Here is a 12,892-nt window from a genome sequence, read left to right as displayed (position 1 = left end):
ACTGAACGGGAATGTGCGCCTAAAGGTGAGTTGGTCTTGGAAGCATTGAGCGATGGCGAGCTCGGCGGCGTGGGCGAGAACGAGCGTCGTTGGAGTGCCTGCGGACTCCGGTTGAAAAGCTGCAAAGTACGCGCAAGAATCTTGACGCGGCTCCTCCCCGTGCAGAGAAGGTCAGGTGAGAGGAAGGAAAGATCCTGGCAGGACCGCGATGGCAAAAAGGACCGGAAGAACCCAGGCGTGGAGGACGAACTCCCGAAAATGTCGAAGGCAAAAACACCCTGCGGACGCCTGACGGGTCAGGCACCCACCAGGCCCCGAGAGCTTCGTCACTCCAACTAGCTGCGGTCGACCTCACCCATCAGCTTGCCCTTCTATCTCACGACTCCCAAAACTCACATTCTTCCCCGTCCTTCGCGTCCGTGTCGGCCTGAGAAATCTGTTATCTTCCAACAATCCATCCAGTTGTACACCGCTGCGTTGTCACGATGCCGGGCTTCGACTTCTCCAATTACAACCGCAACGCGGCTCTTCACGCCAGGGGCGTTCCCCTTCCCAAAGCCACCAGCACTGGTACAACAATTGTCGGATGCATTTACGATAAGGGCGTTGTGGTACAGTTTCCAAAGACCCAGGCCGTGACTATGTACCTCAGCCAGAGACGCTGACTCCATGCTTGCAGATCGCAGCAGATACCAGAGCCACCAGTGGTCCTATAGTAGCAGACAAGGTGCGAATGAGCTGCCTCGGAAGCTGTAGTCCATCAAGTACTGACAGATTACATCCATAGAACTGCGAGAAACTACACTACATCGCGCCCAAGATCTGGTGTGCGGGCGCCGGTACAGCCGCCGACACCGAATTCACCACCGCCCTCATCAGCTCCAACGTCGAACTACACTCGCTCTCGACGGGCCGGGACCCCCGCGTGATCACCTGCATGACTATGCTGAAGCAGCATCTCTTCCGATACCAAGGCCACATCGGTGCCTACCTGGTGGTTGCAGGCGTGGACCCGACTGGTACCGGGCTGTACACTGTGCATGCGCACGGCTCGACGGATAAGCTGCCTTACGTGACGATGGGATCCGGTTCCTTGGCTGCTATGTCAGTGTTTGAGTCGATGTGGCAGCCGGACCTGGACCGCGATGGCGCCGTTGCTCTCTGCTCCGAGGCTATCAAGGCCGGCATCTTCAACGATTTGGGATCCGGTAGCAACGTCGATGTGTGTGTCATTGAGAAGGACAAGCCTACTCAGCTGCTCCGGAATTACGAGAAGCCCAACGAGCGTGGACAGAAGGAGCGCAACTACCGTTTCCCCCGTGGCACCACCGCCTGGCTGAACCAGAAGGTTATCAACAAGGAGGACATGAAGAAATATGTCACCGTGGAGACTTTGTCTGGCGATGCTGCTCTGTCGACTGGGGAGAAGATGGAGGTGGACGCTTAAAGAAGCGAGTATCAGATTCAGCCAGATTCGCAGGCCGGTGGCCTTTTAGAGGCGATTTAAAATACACTTGGGCCTGTGTTTCATTATAGTACCAATGTATTCATGAAAGGCAATGGACTGACTACTGGAGTTTCTGCTACTTTGGTGCTGGGCTTCTCCCATTGGAAGTATTACCCCCTAACAACAGTAGGTTCTCAACGTCGTTGATTGTTGTAGACCTCAGATTCTGCACTTCAACAGGTCCGTAGAGATAATACATACATCCAAGGTTCATTCATCGCCCCAAGGAGGAACACGTCTATTGGTATCTCCATCGTACATACCATGTGTATACGCCACGGAATCCTGCAAGCTAAAAAGCATGGTTGTTGCCGGACATTGAATGGCCGATTTGTGGCGCTGTGGCGAGCTGCTTAACCACTTCAGGTCCCTCAAATTTCATGATAATCCACATGATATACTCATACTGAGTAGCGGCGAGTCGGCGTCCTTCACGCCGATAACGCACAACTCCAGCATGATACATAGCCCGCACCAAGGACGGGTAAACGGGTCCACCATGTCTACGCAGATAGTCGTAGAGCCAGTGGATAAGATGGAACGAACGCGAAGGCGTCAGCTGCGGGCAGCAAGAGAAGGCAACAGCCAGCTGATGAATGAAGTCGACCGCGAGATGAGGATCCGGGCACTGGCTATCCCGAGGACCCGGGTGATAGCGCACGAGAGCTTTCTCATCGGGGTGTGGGATTGGCACCCAAGCTTTGTTCAGGCAGAGCTTGAGTGGGGTGTGGTGGCGCAGGAGTGTGAGAATGGACCAGACACTTTGCGAATCTCCGACTCTGGCAAGACGGAGACACTCTTGAACATACTCTGAACTTGTGAGATCAAGGCTTCGAAACATTTGCTCGAATGTTCCATAGAAGAGACCCCGCACCCCTCGGTACAATGAAGGTTTTGTCCAGATGTCGGCCAAGGAGGTCTGGGAGGTTTCAAGTCGTTCCAGAGTCCTGCGAGTGGTCTTTGTGGTCAACTTTCTCAACTTCAGATCAACTGCCAGCATGAGAAGGCTGCTATATGGGAGATCCAGGCTGTGGATTCCATGCATCAGTTCTGCCAGGAAAGAGCTATCTGTAGATTGGGTCGTGGTTTGATAGAGGTTGAGCAGCAAGTAGATTGGTTTGTCTGTTTCCCTAGGGCTCTGGTTGTACATTGGCCCTTGGGATCGGCACAATGCTCGCAAAGCCCAGATGCGCAAGACAATTTGGCGTCGACTTGAAATGCCTCGGGACACAATGGGTTGGCCCGTCTCAGAGGGTTCGTTGCAGGCAAGTGGCATATCAAACCATATGCTCGAGTTTGCAATTGCTGAAATATTTGACACCTGCAGTAAAAAGTCTCGCCAGTGCTCAAGCAGCTGGTTTCGGTCGTGGTTTTCCCGTTGGGAGAGGGCTAAGAGCTCGGTGACGTTGACAATACATCTGGCTGCGTAGTCTGGCTCGAGTTTATTCAAGAGTGTGTCGAGATAGGGAAGAGGTGTTGTGGATAGCCCTGTACTGAGCCCGCTCGTAGCCTCCAGCCATGCTAAGATCAAGGTCGAAGGCCACTGGGTATCAGAGTTGATGTCGTGAGTTGCGACAATAACTTCCTCCGCAAAGCGAAAGCAGCCGATGCTCAGAATCTCCTTGAGCCAGGTATCCACAACGTTCTTGTCCAGATCATGATATCCGAGGATGTTGCATCGGCCAATAGCTTTCCACATGGCCCGATAGTGCTTCAATAACGTTCTTCGGTCCCACACGGCCAGCGTTTTGTTTCGCTCCACGACAATGTTTGGAACGGCTTTTACTATCAGACAGAGCTCATCTGTAGGGACCAAGCCGAGTTCCAGCGCACGGGTAACCGCATTGAGAACGGCAGTTCGGTTGGACCGCTTCGTTTTCCTTTGGACGAATTCCACTGCAGCAAGGTAGTTCCCGGAACCGCGAGTATTTAGAAACGGGTCATCCAAGAATCGAATTGCTTGTGCAAGATCTGCCGGGTGTGTGAGCAAAGCGTCGAATATTTGCCGACTGTAGCGAGGCTCCCTTTGAAGGTCGATTTTCAACCGGCGAGCCACGTCTCTTGCGTCTTCAATCTTCCAATCCTTCCGCTCCAGGAATTCTCTAAACAAGTCATCTGATGAGGGCTGACATCTCTCAGAAGAAGTTGCGGGCTGTTCATCAAAGCGGTGCGTTTCGATGGGATCGGGATTGTGATCGTAAAACGGCAAATGAACTTCAGAGGCACCTAGAGCATAGCTATTGATATCTTCTGCATTGTCAGAATTCCGGCCGAAAAAGGGCTCCTCCTATTTGCGGTCCATACCTTGAGCTTCGGGGGGCGCCCTCTGCCACGGGTGATCGGTCCACTTCATATGCTCTCTTCCATTCCGCCCAAACAAACACGCAATATCCTCGGCTGGACCTCCGCCGATACTGGCTAAGACGGTGTTTCTCCGTTTCGCAAGGCGTCGCCGCGCTTCCAGCGGGCCAGGCACGCAGCTGCCATGGCGTCGTTGACCGTGGGCGAAGCGACGAAACGTCGCGGCGAGCAGATCCTCGCTAATCCAGAGATGGTCAATAGCCGGAGCTGCAGGTGGCTTTAGAGCATGCCGGTAGGCATGTCTACCGAACGACATGGGTCGAGGTCTGGCACATGCGAGCCAATTGCAGCGATGGGTTGGAAACGTCCAGCGTCGACTTTTGGCCGCAGCTTCGGGATTCTTCCCACTCACGCTTGCCGGCCATGATTGGCGCGTGACTGCTGACTCATCACTCCGCTCCCGCCCGGGCGAGTCTAATCTGCAGCCGGCAATTTACCATCAGTCAAGCATCGCGATAATCACGTCTGGATATCGTTCTATATGTTGTATTGTCATAATGCATAGAGGATCTACGATTGCCTCCTTGCTCTCATCGTTCATCACTCGCTGTCCATATTCCCCATTCCTCCTTTTCAGAAAAAAAAAAGTCCAAATTCGTCCACTTCTTGTGGTCACTGGGAAATAAAGACCAGTCCAAGGCCCAAAAAATCGAAAATAAAGAAAGAGAGAGACAGGGAGAAAGGAAGAGGGAGGGTAAAAAAAAAAAACCAAATAATGCAAGCCGTACGCCGTTGAATGCATGCAAGGAGTTCCCCGCCAATGGTATCTGATGCTCATCATATCATCGCAGACATTATCGAACGGTGTGGTGGAACGTATCGCGTTCGTTAAAAGAAAGAAAACCGAAGAGGGGACCGCTTCCATAGGGTCGTTTCACGGATTCTGTTCACCGGACAGAGGCTTTCGGCCCGTTACCACAAAGAAGTCCATGTAGGCATGCACTTTCCGGTCTTGGATACTCTTCCTCACGTCAACGAGGAAGACTTCGATCTCCGGTTGCGACCATCCCAGCGCAAGGAGTGGTTTGTAGGTCCATCCGGACAGCGCTTCGAGCCAATTACTCTCGCTCCATGTGCCGATGTCCTTTAACCGTTTATCGGTGGGCCAGTTGTTGGTGGGAATTTTGAAGATCCGTTGCTCCACGTCCACAAACCCAACCTCCTTCATCCACCGCTCGATTCGATGAGCAATGCGGAACTGCCGAGCCGGTTCGACGTCCTGGCTGGAACGCAGATTGAGATCAAACCAGTCATGCAGCGCAAAGCTGCTGAAGCCGTCTGGGTTTTCGGGCGGCATGGTGCCGTCGTCGCATTTTGGTTTGGGGTCTAATTCGTGGCATTCGAGGTATGCGCCGGGTTTGAGATGTCTATAGGCCTGTCGTAATAATCGTTTGAAGGAGGGCAGGGAACCCGTCATATGGCCGATGTGGATGAAATCAAAGGAGTCTGGATCCCAGATCCAATCGTTTTCCGTCGCGTCGTCGACCAGAAAGTGAACATTCTCGGGAACCTCTGTGGGCTGCACAGGGGAAAGATCCGTGCCCGTGATTTCGGCTTTGGGAAACAGGCTTGCTGCAAGAGCAAGGATTAGATGTCAGGCAGCAGACACAGATCCGGCGTGGCAGGAGAAGACAATCATACCCATTTCGATTGGCCATATGCCGGAACCTGTGCCAATGTCAAGGATCCTTTTCGGATCTTGCAGGGGAACGTGGTAAAGCTTCCCATCCATAACTAACTTGAACATGTGGTGTTGCATGTCTAGACGATCAAGCTCTTGTTCGTCATTGGGATAGGGATATGCTATTAGAGGGGAGGAATCAGAAAAAAGCAAATGTGTAGGGCGGATGATGGATCTCGACATCGTACCTCCTTCATGGTACCTGTGGTACCGTCGGCCGTTCTCCACAGGGTAGTCCGTTACACTGTCAGTGAGTGACTGCGTATCACTGTTGCCACTTCGTTAGCACGGTCTTCGCGCGCCACAGTAGCTTAAATCCATGTCTGGTTGATGGATGGGCAGACAGTATTACCAGTCACTTTTCGGTTCCTGGATCACATCCGTGAGCACCTCTGGTACAGACCGTCGAGCGACAAAGAGCATGCCATCCCAGGGAAGCCGGACGGCCAATCCCAAGGCAGATGTCAATCAAAGAACGGATGAAAGAGACTTACCGATGGGTTGGGACTCATGCTGATTAATGCAGGCATCTGGTCCGAGAGGTTGAGAGTGGGACGGTTGATGCAGAGTGCCTCCCACTTGGAATACTTTGACCCGACACAGAGGAAAACGTGGTGAGGAATGGTGGGAATGGAGCGCTTAAGTCGAGGAGGGGCAGTAAATGGGGCGCGCTCTAGTCTAGGGGAGGGCTAGGAGTTAAGTGAAGGCACGAGCGAACGAGCGAATCTGGCGATAGTCCCTGTCATGTCCGACACCGGCACAGTTGCTTTGGAAAGAGAAAGAGGAAAGGCCCGACAGCTTGGGTTAAGTTGGAATTTGGCAGGACGGGAAGACGATCCGGACAACTATAAATCAATCGCTGGTGAGCTACCGGGGTGGGGATCGACATGGACCAGGTGAGAAAAACAAGGCCCGCAGGGGGGGGGAGTGGAGTCACGGTGCATGGAGGACCAAGTTGAGCCCGACTTATACCAAGTGGACATGGAGAGAGAGAGAGAGGTTCTTTGGGCGTTTTGGCGGGGAGACCAGAGCGCTTCGGGCAACGAAAGCAGTCCCCTACGGGAGTTAGCAATGATCACCTAGGCCTGATCATGAAAGATCAGTCCTAGACGAATGCTGGTTTCCTCCGGAGCTGGGTCTGTTGGTCGAGACCTATAGTCTGAGACGGGGCATGGTCATCTTCGTCCCCCCTCTGAAGCAAAGAATAAGCGACCCCAACGCCAGAGGGGATGATTCACGATCTGTCGGAGCGGAGCTGAAATACCCAATACGCAGGTTCTTTCAACACACATCCAATCCTTTCCCTGTTGGGCGCGCGTGGTTCGAGCGCGGTCGATCCAAGACTTGGTCTTTTTTTCTTTTTTCTGTTTCCACGGGCTAAATCCACACTACACGCCATGCATTCAGACATGCCAGGATCCTCCTCAACCCCGATGAGCCAATGGCGGCCGGTCCCATCCGGCTGGGAAGTTGCAACCCAAGCCACGGGCCGCTTTCACCCCGTTTGCTGGAACCTTGGGAAAAAAAAAAAAAAAAAAAAAAAAGATCAAATTGCACCTTGCAGGGTCCATCCCGGTCGCGCTGCCCCGTTTCGACTGGTTCAGCTTGTCGAGTCCAAGTCAGGAGGGGATTCGGAGGGGAAATGTAGGTGGTTACTATCCAACTGACATCGTACCGATGAACAACCACTGATCGACCACTGTCTTCGGCCCCGCAGCGAAGGAGTGGAACTGGAACTGGAACTGGAACTGGAACGCACTCGGAGCTGTCATCATCATCCTTGACTATGACCGCCAGAGAGACTCCTTGGCGAATTCTTTGGGCTATGCACAGCCTTGCTCGGATTCTCGCTGCTTCTTTCTCCTCGGGGAAGCGCAAGACGAGCCGACTAGGTTGCATTGGGCCTAGCAGCAGCATCGCGCGATTACTAACTACATAGTGAAGCACGCCGATGTATTATTCCGGTACAGTTGAACCCCTCCGGAAGAACCGCTGGCATCTCCCGCCGTCCCAAGCAACCGTGACTCCTACCACAAGAAGGTCTAGCGGTGGACAACGATTCCAGGTTGGGACAAGTTGATATGTCAGAATTAGCGTCTCCCCTGCGATTGGCCCCGTTGGCTATGCTCCTGTTCCTTTTTTTTCCCCCTGATCCCTCGGTGCAGGTCTCCCACGCGTCAGCCACAGTGCATCCATGCAATGCATCTGGGGGGCAACGACCCAAAGACCCAAAGGGCCGGAACAGCGCGAGCCACACACGTAGGTTAGTGGACATGCCCGGACGAGCCACTCCGGTAAGTCTGGCAAGTCGGTTTGGAAGGCAGGAGGGGTTCCAGGCTCCATGCTAGATCATGCAATCGCGGGTGGGCAAATCGTCCATGACGATTCTTTCCTGCTCCCACGAATTTTAGTTACCGAGCTAACGTACATTACGTCTACATTGAGTTCGGGTTGATTCCCTCGTTGCCCAATCTTGTCGGCTCCGTTTTACTGACTCGGCTTTCTGTTCTATGACTCGACAATATTAATTAGCTCACGCCCTCCATCTACGCCCCGTGTGCTGTTCCCGCTGCGGAGCGTTGATCCGACCCCAAACCAGGGCACGCTTGGATTTGCGAGCAGCCTCGACTGGCGTGGACGGGATTTGCTCCGGTCGCGCCGCTCTCCAACGTTCGGCGTGTCCAGTGTGTACTCGGAGTACTCCGACTGGGGAACAAAGAAACCCAAAAAGAAACTAACACCGAAGGAAAATAAAAAAAAAGAAAAGAAAAAGGACTAAAGAATACATGCCACGGAACAGCTGGGAGAACAACCTTACGTGGCGTTGCACATCGAACCCTGCCCACAGTCCCAAAAATAACCCCCCTGGCTGCCATGGTGCTGGGATCCCATTCAGAGGGAACCCGGGGAGCTTTATTGGCAATTGGACGAGTCATAACTATTGACCCCGACCCGACTGCTGGGAAAGTGTCGGGTTCCAAAGCGTCGGTAAGGCCGGCGCAGGAGCCAATTCTTCGAGAACCGGGGCGACGTTGACTCCCTGGTCATGCTGGTCATCTCTCTCTTTTCTCGTGTGTGAACGATCGAGTCGCAGAAAAGCCTTACTGTCACGCTCGTAGGGATTTGCGCCCATGTATCGCTCGGATTTCTTGTGCATACACACTACGATCGACCAGGCTTAGTTCGTGGCCGCGACCGAGAATCTCCGCCGGTGGAGACGGGCCATTATGGGAAGTGACGCTTGTCTTCTGGAGGGGCGTGCAATTCGGAGAACGATACCCATAGAGGTAACCTGTATCAATCATCGTCACAATATCCCCCGGATGCACTCACCGTGGAACCTGGCGTCGGTTCTTTTCAACTCACATTGGGATCAACCGGCAATGGAATTCCAATCTGGAGTCGTTGGACGTCGGCGTTACTCCGGAGCATGGATCTTATAGATGGAAACGACCCATCTCATGTTATATCATGTTTCATCCCGTTACACCGGAAGGGCCCTTGCAGTCAGATCCCTAATACCCTGCAGCTCTCATGGCGACGAGGCTAAAAGAGAGGGCGGGTGCCGTGGGCCCCTTTGGAGAACGCCGTACTCCGTTCAGTAGAGCAGTCGAACGCTAGAACGCGCGAGCGAACAAATTCTCACGTTGCATTAGCCCCCAAGGGCCGAAGCGCGACTAGGAAACAAACACTTGGCCCTGCTTCCTCCACTCGAACGAACCAACCGGAATTTCCACGTCGGCTCCCTCGCAGCGTTTGCAACCCCAAGACGGAGAGAATCGCACTCGAACTAAAACCTGACAGGCTACGTGGCTCGCAGCAACCAAGGGCCCTAAATCCCGGTGGCAGGATATCTATACCGTCGATACCTAGACCGCTTGGAGTGACAAATCCTCCTTCCCCACAAATCGACCTGTCATTGGGCGAGATAGACGTCTGTCCACCGTAATCGACACACGCCCTAGTGGGAGGCCTGTACAGAAATGGACCACAACATGATGACCCACTTCCAACGAGACGAGCGACATATACGGTGCATTGTGGGTGCGAGTCCTCGGGTCCTGCGGGGGAATGGTTGACGATCCGCTGGAGTTCCACACACGCGGAACATAGCTGTCTCGGCTAACAACACGTTCCCACCTCACGCCATGGAGAAGAAACTGGATTTCGGTGGTCCAAGTTCAACGCGCGAAGAAAGCGATCATGGCCCCCAGTATTTGGAATTACCTGCTGTGTGGTAACTCTATCACCATGGACGCTGCCCCAAGTGGAGGCGCCGGGCCAATCGCTTGTCTATACACTGACGGGAGGTAGCGGGGGAATCATGCACCATGGACACCGGTTGGTGGCTGTCAACTGCAATGACTGAAGCATGAAAAGAAATTCCATTTCGATTTCATGTCGATCAGGCGCGTTTACGACGTATACAATCCACCCCTGTCTGCCAATGAGATGACCTTCTCCCACTTTTCCAGATCTACGAGAAACCCCTCCGAACCCGACCCGCTGGGGCCGGATGGGACGGAGTTTCAGGTGGTTCTACAGCTCGATGAGCACCAATGGGGGCAAACACAGTTCGTGGTTATTTGTCATTGTATGGGTCAACATCTTCTTGTGGGTGCATGGAGCATTTGGGATCAAGACACCACCCTCACGGCTTCAAATCCGCCTTTGCAGGCCATCGGGCGGATACGATGTCCCCCTCTAATGCATGCAAGAAGGACTAGCTGATCAAGTGGCGGCGAGGATCCTCTCCACCGAGGCAATGTTCTCTTCCATCGGCTGGATCTTGTCCATTCTGTTCACGGAATGAGACATGGCTCCGAGCACTCTGGATATCGGATTCAGAGCAGACGCTTACCTGGTCTGGACGCGAATGTCTGTCTGGACTCTCGCGATCCCCTGCTGATGGACGAGAGCGTGTGCAAACCCAATCAGCTGGACGACTTGGTCCCACGGGCCTTCTGTGAAATCGTCATCAATTAGTTATTTGTCAGTGTATCCTGCAGCAAAATCCAGCGACGGGAGCTAGAATCGGCTTTCAAATGACTCAACCTAACACAGGAAGTTGAAGCGCCGTCTTTGGGCACACGCTTCGCTTTTATTGTCAAGACTGCCTACCAATAGTCGTGCCTGTGGCATTCATCTGATACTTGAGGCCCGATTGCTGAAGCATACGCTGGACATCTGCGATCAGCTGCGAGAAAGAAGCATTCCGAGTCCCAATCTGCCAGTCAACTAAAGATTAGCAAGTTCAGATGATTCATACTCTTGGCTTAGGTTGTCGACATACCGGGATCAGGGAAAAGTCAGCTGTGCATCGCGTGGGAGTCGCGAGAGCTGGCGTGACGTAGGCCATTGCGAAATGTTTGGTATTGTTTTTTCTGGTATTTCAAACAGTTCTATCTTGAGAAGGGTTTATGAAGGAGAGTTGCCATCCACGAGAGATTTCTCCTGCTCATATTCATTAGGAGGTAATGATGACGTTGTGGGTTGATGCTGCGCGGAAAAGAAATACTTCTAGTTAAAACTCCGTGATCCATGGACAGAGCCCAAGTGGTTACTTTATGCTTGCAATTTGCCTGAAATATATACTCGTCAAAAGATTGTCTCATCAACTGTTCTTCCGCGCCTCTGAAAGGGTTCACTGCCGGGTACATAAATATCCTCGAACAACTTCTCCAAGCTTGGCTCCGGCACCGGCATTTGTTCCGCTTGCTCGACTTCGTGGTTGACAATCCCTCGAACGTCCCTATCAATATCCTTGGTCTCGTTCTCTGTGAGGACCCCCCAGTTCATCAACTTGGTTCGTAGGTTTGAGATCGGATCGTTGGACCGCTCCGTCTGAAGTTCCTCGCGGCTCCGATAAGCCACTCCTGGATCCGACATGGAATGCCCGGCATACCGGTAGGTGTCATACTCATAAAGCAAGGGACCGTTTCCAGCTTTCACGTAGTCGCGGCCATGTCGGACAGCGCCCAGGACGGCTAAAACATCCATCCCGTCCACCCACAAGCCAGGAATATATTGGCCACGCTTGTAGTATTCCGTTGAGGCAGACGCTCTCTCTACCGATGTCCCCATTCCGTATTTGTTGTCTAGTCATACCTGTCAGCGCCTGGCGAGAACGCCTTCACAAAAAGAGCAAGAGCTTACTTTCGCAGCCAAAGATGATGGGCAGATTCCACAGCTTCGCCATATTAAAAGACTCGTGGACTTGACCCTGGTTTGCTGCCCCGTCTCCGTATAAGTTGATCGTGATGTTCCCCGTATCCTCATACTGCTGGGCAAGTGCTATCCCGGTTCCCACAGGAACGTTGGCACCCACAATGCCGTTTCCTCCGAAGAAACTTTTGGCATACATATGCATCGACCCGCCCTTTCCATGCGCTATGCCGTCGCGTCGACCGAGCAGCTCTCCAAGAATCGACCGGATAGTACCCCCGCGCATCAGAGTATAGCCATGGGAGCGATAGGCGGTAATGAGTTTATCTTCGCTGCTGATTGCATGTTCAATTCCAACCGTGACAGCTTCTTGTCCACTCGATAAGTGGCAGAACCCTCGGATCTTCTTCTCTTTATACAGATTGTCGGCTGCCATTTCCATTCGTCTGTGGGATAGTCAGCCTCGTTGCTATGCCTTCTCTCTGTTCAGGCATACCTTATGAGTGTCATGTCTCTGTAAAGTCGCTTGAGCTGGCTCTTGGTTGTTTCAACTGAGTATGGCGGCGAATCGAAAAGATATGTCTTAAAGCTCTTCTCGGAGACGGGAACAGTAAAAGGTTTATCGTCCTCCTAATTTGAGGTCAGCTTCATGATCATAGCCCCAATGGAAACTGAGGTATTACACTAGGGATATCGTCTGGCTTAGCAACTTGCGCAAACCCCCGCTGGCCAGCTTGGACACGACTGATAGAAGTTTGAAGCCTGAGGGCTCTGCTCCCCACGGACATGGTTCCGCATTTCATTGCAGCACTTATCATCTTGGTTAAGTTTTTTTTTTTCTCTTTGTTGTCTGTTAAGTTTGTTATAAGTCAAAGAAGAATGGTTCTGTTCATTTTCTGATTCTCCGGTGATGATATATTCCTATGACGCAAGTGTGAATTCATGATTAAGAAGAGTCTATTAACCTTAATTGACACCAAAACTCAACCAGATATAAGTGCCCCATATTCTCAAATCTAGATCTAACAAAATCCTATCTCGAAATGATAGTTGAATTTGGCTACCCGCACAATAGACACAATCTACATGGGTGGAATATACGTATTCGAATCACGCAACAGAGAGCTATGTGGCTCTTTGACCGCAACTTTCCATCAATAATAACTAGGTAGGAGAAA

General features: G+C 52.4%; 5 protein-coding genes across 5 annotated transcripts; 1 reads left to right on the top strand and 4 right to left on the bottom strand.

Moving 5' to 3' along the window:
- Positions 1-485: 485 nt before the first annotated feature.
- Positions 486-1,447, top strand: pup1 (proteasome core particle subunit beta 2; the record flags this gene model as incomplete). The annotated part of the gene is made up of 3 exons (XM_056940433.1): positions 486-611; positions 680-727; positions 788-1,447. The coding sequence occupies 3 exons, from the start codon at positions 486-488 to the stop codon at positions 1,445-1,447; spliced, it is 834 nt and encodes a 277-aa protein (XP_056804713.1).
- A 352-nt stretch (positions 1,448-1,799) lies between these two features.
- N7459_001247 (uncharacterized protein) lies at positions 1,800-4,124 on the bottom strand (the record flags this gene model as incomplete). Its single annotated transcript, XM_056940432.1, has 2 exons — positions 1,800-3,733; positions 3,812-4,124. 2 exons carry the CDS (start codon positions 4,122-4,124, stop codon positions 1,800-1,802), a joined length of 2,247 nt encoding a protein of 748 aa, XP_056804712.1.
- A 618-nt stretch (positions 4,125-4,742) lies between these two features.
- On the bottom strand, positions 4,743-6,079 carry N7459_001246 (class I SAM-dependent methyltransferase; the record flags this gene model as incomplete). The annotated part of the gene is made up of 4 exons (XM_056940431.1): positions 4,743-5,440; positions 5,510-5,671; positions 5,738-5,807; positions 6,044-6,079. The coding sequence occupies 4 exons, from the start codon at positions 6,077-6,079 to the stop codon at positions 4,743-4,745; spliced, it is 966 nt and encodes a 321-aa protein (XP_056804711.1).
- A 4,201-nt stretch (positions 6,080-10,280) lies between these two features.
- N7459_001245 (thiamine-binding protein) lies at positions 10,281-10,908 on the bottom strand (the record flags this gene model as incomplete). Its single annotated transcript, XM_056940430.1, has 4 exons — positions 10,281-10,347; positions 10,411-10,513; positions 10,671-10,776; positions 10,843-10,908. 4 exons carry the CDS (start codon positions 10,906-10,908, stop codon positions 10,281-10,283), a joined length of 342 nt encoding a protein of 113 aa, XP_056804710.1.
- Positions 10,909-11,147: 239 nt separating this feature from the next.
- Positions 11,148-12,502, bottom strand: N7459_001244 (putative pyruvate dehydrogenase E1 component alpha subunit; the record flags this gene model as incomplete). Its single annotated transcript, XM_056940429.1, has 4 exons — positions 11,148-11,647; positions 11,706-12,160; positions 12,211-12,344; positions 12,398-12,502. 4 exons carry the CDS (start codon positions 12,500-12,502, stop codon positions 11,148-11,150), a joined length of 1,194 nt encoding a protein of 397 aa, XP_056804709.1.
- Between the last annotated feature and the right edge of the window lie 390 nt (positions 12,503-12,892).

Source organism: Penicillium hispanicum (genome assembly GCF_028827665.1).
Source record: "Penicillium hispanicum strain IBT 35686 chromosome Unknown utg000001l_segment0_segment0, whole genome shotgun sequence".
NCBI classification, from domain to species: Eukaryota; Fungi; Ascomycota; class Eurotiomycetes; order Eurotiales; family Aspergillaceae; genus Penicillium; species Penicillium hispanicum.
Note: the sequence above shows the minus strand (reverse complement) of the source record. Positions and strands in the feature narration are given on the sequence as shown.